The sequence below is a fragment of a genome, unplaced genomic scaffold (genome assembly GCF_019419815.1).
Source record: "Pyrus x bretschneideri cultivar Hongxiangsu unplaced genomic scaffold, Pyrus_bretschneideri_v1 Contig24, whole genome shotgun sequence".
Lineage (NCBI taxonomy): Eukaryota > Viridiplantae > Streptophyta > Magnoliopsida > Rosales > Rosaceae > Pyrus > Pyrus x bretschneideri.
In genome coordinates, this window is record NW_025999546.1 from 1,309,070 (window position 1) to 1,318,399 (window position 9,330).

General features: G+C 36.9%; 1 protein-coding gene across 1 annotated transcript; it reads right to left on the reverse strand.

Annotated features, from left to right (window-relative positions):
* Positions 1–283: 283 nt before the first annotated feature.
* On the reverse strand, positions 284–3,521 carry LOC103951723. The gene is made up of 2 exons (XM_009363169.3): positions 3,334–3,521; positions 284–2,169 (listed from the first exon to the last, which is right to left on the reverse strand). The coding sequence occupies exon 2, from the start codon at positions 2,099–2,101 to the stop codon at positions 284–286; it is 1,818 nt and encodes a 605-aa protein (XP_009361444.2). The 5' UTR covers positions 2,102–2,169; positions 3,334–3,521.
* Positions 3,522–9,330: the final 5,809 nt, after the last annotated feature.

Sequence of the window (9,330 nt, forward strand, 5' to 3'; positions counted from 1 at the left end):
CCATGCTGAGTGAAGCAAAAAGAATAGAGGAGCCATATTCCAGTGGCTGGAAATCTCACCAAAAGAACGAATATTTGTAAGCTCTGTCTCTACCTTTTATCTTACCAACGATGCCTTCTAATACAATCTATATTGAAAGTAGTGGCCGTCTCTCCAGGACCATGCATTGATCAATCTGTCCAGACAGCATTCCGGAATCTCATTGACTAGCCAGGTAAAAGCATTTGCTTAACATGGTTAGTCGCGGAATCAACGTGGTAGTTTCCATGATCTGGAAATCATACTACCCATCAACATCCAAAAATCCATCATACATCGTACTGCTTGCACTGTCTAATAGAACTTTTGCATTGACATCTCTGCCAAACCTCCAGACATAATTCAACCCAACAAGCAGCTCTGTAATTGTTGCTTCGATCTTTTGCTGATTTGCAAAGTAAAGGGTTTGTACCAGAAGCACATGTGTCCTGGAAACCAAGTTGCGCTGTTCAAAGCTCCTCTCAGATTGCCATCTAATCATATTATGAGCAAGAGGTGCCAACCACTCTAATATTCCTGCCATTGCCTCGTTCCACTCTCCTGCAAGAACTGTATCATAAACGGATGAACTCAAGCTCTTACTGTAAGGCTTTAGCCTGGCCCTTAATGTAGCTCTGACGCTTGCTGGCAACATATTGTACAGGTCATCTCTTGCATCAAGACCAATCAAGTGAGGAGATGCGACTAACTTCTCAATAACGATAATAACATTTGCATAGTGCAGTGCCAAGGCAGCAGCACCAAGGGTTTCAGGTGGAGCATCCAACAACCTGCCCTTGGAACTAAAGATTGATGAGCCAGGATGAATTTTGTTGCCAGAGGCTAGAACATCGCCGTTGGTATCTCTGGCTACATTGAGAATTGATGAACGAATACCATCTGAATTCGAGTAGCCGTTGGCGACAGGTGAATTGTTTGCACCTATCATGCATCCTCTGAAAGGTCCAACTTGAGTCAACCTATTCGACTTTGTATGTGGTTTCTTCCCATGATTAGGGAGTGAATGATCATGAGACTTCCACAACTTCCTGATGGTTCGATTTGTTGCAGCAATTGGGCCTGATTTTGTTGTTGACCTTCCAAGAGGGCCCGAGTAAAAGTTGACATCTCTATTCTTTCCTGAAATAGGACCAGACTTCGCAGTTGAGCCACTAAGGGGACCGGAATAGAAATTGTTCATTTTCTTTGTTTCCGAAATTGACCCTGATATGTTACGAAACCTTCCAAGAGGCCCTGAAGCAAATCTTGGAAGACCATTCTTAGATGGACGTGCTGAAGATGGCACTAGTGCAGAAACTGAATTGCTACGATTAATGTGATCAGAATTAATAATTCCAGAATCCTTGGTATGACCAGCGTCTGCCATTTGTTGAATTCCAAAGACATGCTTGATCCTACTGAACATTGTGAAGAGTGCTCTTGCCAAAAGGAGGACTATGTAATCATAAGTCCTGTTCCACAGAGAGATATCTTTCAAATTCTTCACCATTTGCCGCTTCCACACTACCTTCTTCTGAAACTCAAGCAAATTTAACCCATCTAAATCATCGGTTCCTTTCATTCTCCCCAAAGTTTGTTCAAGCTCTGTAAGCACTTCCAATTCTTCATATAAATTTGCATTTATTGAAACGAACTTCTCCATCTTCTTAGCTTTCCGTTGCATCCGCTTGAAAGAAAATTCCCATCCAAAAGGGTCATCATCATGATTTATCCAACCAGTAAACGCATTCTCGAAACTCTTCAAAGCAGGATCCGTACAATTCTTCGCAAGCCTAGCGACAGATTTTGCCACATGGAACATATTCTCAATCAATTCAGCGCATATTAATCCTACAATGAAATCGTCATCCTCTGACACAAGCTTTTTTATGCCCACTGAATTTGTGATTTCTTCTCTAAGCCTAGCAACCTGTTTATCGCTTAGAAATTGCCATAGATGGACCAGCTTAGACATCAAGCTTGCAACTTCAAAGGCCAAAACTCCAATCACTGCTTTCTCAGAACCAGCCTCATGCTTCTTTTTAGTCTTCCACAGACTGCGAAACCATGATTCTGCAACCATCTCTTCCACCTAGAAAAAGATTTTGATATATGATCTCTAAGCCGAACCCAGAATCATGTTTCTTGATCCTGTATAAAATAACCAAACTACGGTCAACTACATAAACTAAAAAAGTACATATACTAAACTGCATGCAATTTTTCTTCAATAGCCTGGACGACTACTTAGTAGTACGAGAAATGAACGGTCAAGTATTTTTTTTTTTTTTTTGAACAAATGATATTATCTACACTAAGAGTAAGAGGGAGAGGGTGAGCTTAGCCTCACAATGGACTAGCAATAATGTGGTTCAAAGTCGCCTTTGGCGAGAATCGAATCTAAGGCCTTTCACTTCCAAGCAAGTGAGTAAGAATACCACTAGACCGTAGTACTAAGCGGCATGAACAATCAGGATTGAATCGAAGAAATACTATTTTTGCTTACTTGCCAATCTAATGGATTTAAAGCCGTACTACTGGGTAGGCCCGACTATTGAGGACTTACCCCACTTCATGACATAAACTTGAATAAACAACCTACCATAAAGAAAATTACCATAATACTCTCCTAGACCGCTTGGAACTTCGACCGAAAAATCAGCTCAAGGGTTTCAATTTTACGGAAGAAACAGAACACTAGGATTTCAAGAATTTCATACATCCAAAATTCACAACAAGTCAAAAGGATAAAACTAATCTACTCAGCAAAACCGGTTCAATCAGATTTCATAAGAACAAAATCTGCTTAGCTGACGCATGAATGAAAAACCCAAAGACTTCTCTCAACTACTAATCTCAGAATTATTCACATAACAAACCAAAAATTAAAATAAATCTTTTACCAAAAATATTCAGAAGAATATTCCCCAAGGCTACACATGCAAATCACAGAAAACCTAAAAACCCAATACACCAATGAGTACAAAATTTCAAGATCCATTCATTAAAACCCCACAAAATTTCTTAGCAATATGAACAAGATTATTATTACTATTTCTACTCGCATAAATAGAGAATTCAAACAACAAAAATTAAAGCCAGATTTGCTGATTTAATTTAACAGTCTTTTTGTATAATTCTGCAAATTCACACTCACTGCAAAGTACAAAAAAAAAACAAAAACCCAGATTCAGACACTTATATTTCCCAAATTCTGAGCCCAAAATTTTAATAAAATTAAAACAAGAAAAAGGGTATGATCATATGCACACACAAAATTAAAAAAAAAAAATTAAAATACGTATTAGAACTCACCAACTATAGGAAGATGAACGACTAACCAACGTATCTCTCTAACCAAAATTTAGATATTAGAAATTACAGGAGAGAGAGAGAGAAGAAGAAGAAGAAGAAGTTAAGAAAGAGAGAGAGGAAATAGCGGGGAAGCTGCAGTGAGAAGAATTTAAGGCGCAGCCCACATGGACTGGAACAGAAGCTGCAAATGTAGAAAGAGCGAAAGCGAGTGATATAAAAGGTTACATATTATATCTTCTCTTCTCATTAGTCATCACCAATGTTGCATTTCTACCCCTCTACTCTTCATCCTTTTCACCTACCTACCCACAACTTCTTGTGTCTTGCTAAATTTGACCCTTATCTTTTACAAAATCCAATGTGGAACTCAGAGACCGAGTCTCATTCCGGTGGAGATTTCTTTATCTTGATTCGCAAGTCATCATCGAGGTAAATTTCTACTAACATTCAACAGAATCCAATAAAACAAGTCAAATATCATGATTCGTGATCAAGCCGCGAAGGTACTTATTGTCGACTATTTTAGTTATTCTAATTTATCCATGACATAACGTCAAATTTTTATCGATCGAAAACGTCGTGAAATGATTGGGTATTTCAAAATTACTCGAGGAAGATCTTAGAGACGGGGTACTACTGTGACAGAACGTTGGTGCAAGCTTTGCTTTGGAATCGATGTAAGGGTCTCAATATAATTTTGTATTTTTCTTTGGGGTATTATGTAAGAAACAATGTTGCACATTGTAAATCTGCATGTATTTTGGTTGTCATGAGATGTATAGTTTTACTAGGCGGATATTTTTCTTCGAGCAGTATCTTGGTCAGATGACATGAGACTGAAGGCTCACGTACGGTTGACCTTAGGGTTCGATGCCATGGTTGATAACTTGCATAAATTGCCGGAAGCAAAGCCTAGTAACCTACGTTTCTTAAATGTTTGTAGTCTATTAAAGACCAAAATGTCTAAAGGGGCATCAGTCCAACAACATGGATTTAAGATGATCGAGATCTTTCAAAATCTTGAGAGTTAGGAACTCCGATCAATGCAAAATTGGCCCAGAACTTTTTCCTTGCATCTCTCCGATGACTTCACCAAATTTGTAGTAAACCACAAGGTGAATAGATACAACCATACTCTCTTCCTAAGTTGGTTAACATATGTGTTGATTTTGAACAAGGTTTCAAAAGAAACAGTGCGAGCAAGATTGCGATCGTAAGGAAAAGGTTGTCAAGAAAAAGGCAAGATACTCCAAACGGGCATGCTTTCATTGCGGAAATTGGAAGAGGAAATACAAAGTGGGACATGCTTTCATTGTAGAAAGAATGACCTTTGGAAGAGGAAATTTCAACCATAGACAATGCTTTCACAGTTATCTCTTCAGCCTGGATATTGATTTAGGTGCTAGCTAACATGTCTACAATTCCTTGCAAGGATTAGTGAAGAGCAGGACACTGTGCAAGGGAGAGATGGTTATGCGAGTTGGGAACAACATGAAAATCTTTGTAAAAGCAATTGGCAGCTACTGTACACCAAAGAAATCTTAGAATCTTACTAGAATAATTATTATTTTTTACAAGGCGTGGAATATGTGCATTCCCCAATGGAGCATTGGAAGTGTTATCCTTTGTAATTCCTTTGCTAGTAACTATAAGATCATCAAACTGTGTGCGGTCATTTTCTCGTGGTGCTTATTACAGTAGTTGTCTAGCCTGCAAGGTTCAGTTCTTGTGAGTGTTAGTTTTCCTATTGATTTGTATGATGTTTCTATTGGCATGTGTGGCCTCTTGTTCATACTATACGGATTGCCGCATGGTTTTTTGCTGTTAAGATATGCAGGACCACATTGCATGTCCTATGTGATTTCTTAACTTTTCTTAAAAATCGAGTGTTAAAAACCCTCCTTTATAACAAAAAATTGATTGCAAGTAACGGATTGCCCTAATTGTTAGAACCTTCATCTTTAACCCACCAAGTTCCGGATTCAAACTCTCTCCTCTTGTTAGTATAAAATATCGCTTGTGAAAAACAAAAGATAAATTAAATGGCGTATCAAAATGAATTTGTTTGGTTGGATATCAATTAATAGATTATTTTTTTATTTATCAATTTATGGCGTACATAACTACTCTCCTAAGGTTCTCATTTGAAGACTTGTTAAGTCATTTTTTATATAAGCTCTTAGATTAATATTACGATAGATTACGCTATCAATTTAAATAATTCTTACACCCAAAACACAAGAAAGATCAATCCTCATATAAAAAAAGACTTCACAGATCTTTAAAAAAAAGGCAGCAATTAAATGACAAACTATAAATACAAGGAAGACCAAGGTCTGAAACGCAAGAACCTGAAAGTGAGAGATCCATCACAATCATTTAATGGCGACCACGCGGAAACAATCCACTTTACCCCTCTTACCCCAAGCCTTTTGTGGTTTATATGCCAAACGGGTCGGGTCACACTGTTCGGTGGGAGGGCCGACATGCAAAGCAAATTGCAAAGTCCAAGACTCCAAATGCGTCAAAATCCGTCAAATTGATCCGAACAAGGATCTGGGAATCAAGGAAGTCGACGTCACTGGGAAGCGTAGCCCAAGGTTTTCTCAGCACACCAACTCTCACTAATCACTAGGAGACGACATTATCTTCCTATCTAAGAAATTAGATCCGCTCCGAACTTTAGCATCGGAGCATAGGGACCAAGCAATTCGAGCCGCATGTTTGTGTAGAAAAGAAAACAAAGTTATTGGTATGTGTAAGGTGGGCTAATAGAAAGAGTTAATGAAAACTGTTAGATTTAATTTGTATGACCCAAATTACTTGATCCTTAAAATTTAAACACTAAGGTTCAGAACAGATTCAAATCCCTTATCCAAAACCCTAATTAAGATGCATCTTTGTTTTTCTGTATTTTTTGATGGATTGTCAATTTTGGTCACCTTTGTTTGGATCGCTAGTGTGTGAATACAACTTAATTACGTAAAGTTGATAAGATATGACTTTGTAATTCACTTTTGACTGACCAATGTGTATAATATGCCAAATTAATGGTGGTATTTTCTTTGTTTTCTAGAACTTTCATAGTGTGAAAAGGCTGACTTGATTGTATTTCTTTCTTTTTATTTTATTTTAAGAATAATGGTTTCACACACCCGTACTACTTTTCACTAGGGGTGTAATTTGGGTTGGCTCAAATTGAATATGTCCATGCAAAATTTGATTTTAAACCCGACCGAGCGAGTTAGAATGAAGTAAAAATTTGCCGAAACCCAACTTGACCTCAATTCAATTATTTACTAGGTTGAGTTGGGTTTATGCGTTGCTCGTCCATGTCAACCCAAACCAACTCAATTTCTAGTTGGATTGCTTATGTACAGATCACTAGCCACACTTCATATTATCTAAGCTATATAACCTGAACCCGAATAAACCCACGTGAACCGAACCGGACCCCACCGAATTGGGAATATTGGGTAAGGGTTGGGTTGATCATCTAACCCGCCTGATTTGCACCCTAATTCTTAGGGGTGGTTCGGTATGGGATACCATACCGAAACTAGTATCCCGAATCCCAAACCGAAATTTTTCGGGACGGGAATTTGAAGACCAATCCCAAACCAAATTTTCGGGAATCCCAAATTTCGGGAATCCCGAAATATTTTCGGGATTTTGGGACAAATCGGGAATCCCAAATTGAAATATGAAATTATGAATTGTTCTTCAAATATATAATTCAAGAACACATTTATGAACTAGGAATTTCATTTCATTCACACTACCATTTAATTGAACACTGGCATGCTTGACTCTTTTTATCATAGTCAAAATTCAAATTAATTAAACTCTTTTTGCAATCTGTTGAGAGACAAAAGAATCAAGCTTTCTGAAATCATTAGCCATGACAGCAGCAATAATAAAATCCACATGAATATCAAACAGAACATGAAAAATATGCAAGGTGTAGGGCATTCTAGGTTGCTGAGCATGAACTAGAAACTACTAGCATCAATTATAAAAGAATAATATATATATATATATATGTATGTATAAATATATATAATAATTAATATTATATATTTTCGGTTTGGTATGGGATTCCCGAAATATCGAGAAGCCAATCCCGAATCCCATACCGAAATTGTGGGATTGGTTCGGGATAGCATCCCGAAAATTTCGGGAATTTCGGTTTGGGAAATTTTTGGTTTGGGATCGGGATTTTTTTGGTTTGGTTCGGGATTTTCGGGAATTTTTTCCACCCCTACTAATTCTCCACATCCTTGTTAAATTTTGGACATTAATTTTTTTTCAATTCTTCGACCTAATGGTCGAAAATTAAAAAAAGTATGTGAAAAGTAAAAATGAGCATGAATAACACTACTTATTTTCTAATTGAGACTCTCCCAAGAACAACCAATGCTCATCCCGATACACCCAAGTATTATTCTAATAATCAAATAACACTCGAACCAAGAGAGATAACTCATAAATACTAGAGATCAACTCAAGCAACCATTGCACGAGTAATATGACTGAAACCCTCACCCACAGCTCTCTTCAAGGGGAGATTTTCTGAAATTTCTTTCCGATTTCTCTTTCTTCATTGGTTTATTTATTTGTGTCTATTAATTTATTCAATTCAAATACTACAAATCAAGAATGTAGGAAGAGAAAAAAAATATGATTTTTTTATTAGCATCCCACATAGATGATACTTTTAATATTTAATTTTTTTTTTTATTAAGATAACATTTTTTAAACATTTCAAGAAGAAACAAAAGTTAATAGAAGACATCATTTGCGTTTTTTTTTTCTGGAGTGTAAATTACAAAAATACCCAAACGCCTACAATTCTTTAATGACAAGGGCCTACAATTCTCCGGAGGGCATTGATCGAGTTCGCTTGTATCCCCAACTTGCCCAACTTGAAGCTGTAATCGAAGTCGAAAAGCAAGCCGCGATGGATTTGATTCGTGACAAGAAAAAGGGAAGAGCTTGGTTAGCATTAAAATTTTCTCTTTCTGATTCACTCTTCCTCCTCAATTCTCTCTACTGCTTCCTTGTTCCTCAGTAATATTTTGTATGCATGTATGTATGAATTTGTCTTTTTGTTTGTCTAATTGTTGAATTTGTTGCCAAATTCAAGAGCCCATTTATTGCTGGCAGACAAAGAATAGGTGAAAGGCAATTTATGCCTTTAGGCTCACATTAAAAAATGCAGGGAATTAGAAATGGGGAAGATTGCTCCATTTTTTAGAGCACAAGACGCAAACAAGCAGAAAGTAAAGGAAAAGACATGGACAACCTCATTCGAAGAGAATAATAAGAGCTCCGGCTCTCCACAGCAATCACTCCATCAACTCGAAGGACCTCCAGATTTTTCTTTTTTGGAGGTTGAATTGACTGAATTTTAAAATTTGATGTATAGGTTCTTCACATCTTCATTCCATAATAGAGAAATCGTTATTTTTTATATCGAAGGAATGATACATGCATACACAAGTTGAAGTCAATTCCCTCTTTATAAAGCACCTTAAGTGGTTAAAGAGCCTTAGTAGGAAAAAAAAAAAAAAAAAAAGCACTCTTTAACCACTTGCTCTAGATAACGGATAAATTGAACCATTCACGTGAGTTTATAGTTATGGGTTAAACTGATTATAAAAAAATGCTCAATGATTGAACTGATTATGCAAAAATGCTCGAGGATAGTTTGAACTGATTCTGTAAAAATATCGATGACTGGTTGAACTGATTATGCAAAAATGATCGACGACGGGTTAAACTGATTTTGCAAAATATCAAAGACAGTTTGAACTGATTCTGCAAAAATTGTCTATGACGGGTTGAACTGATTTTGCAAAAATGGTCGAGGACGGTTTGAACTGATTATGCAAAAAATGGTTAATGACTGATTGAATTGATTCTGAAAAAATGATCGAATATGAGTTGAATTGATTCTGCAAAAAATGGTCAATGACTGATTGAATTGATTCTGAA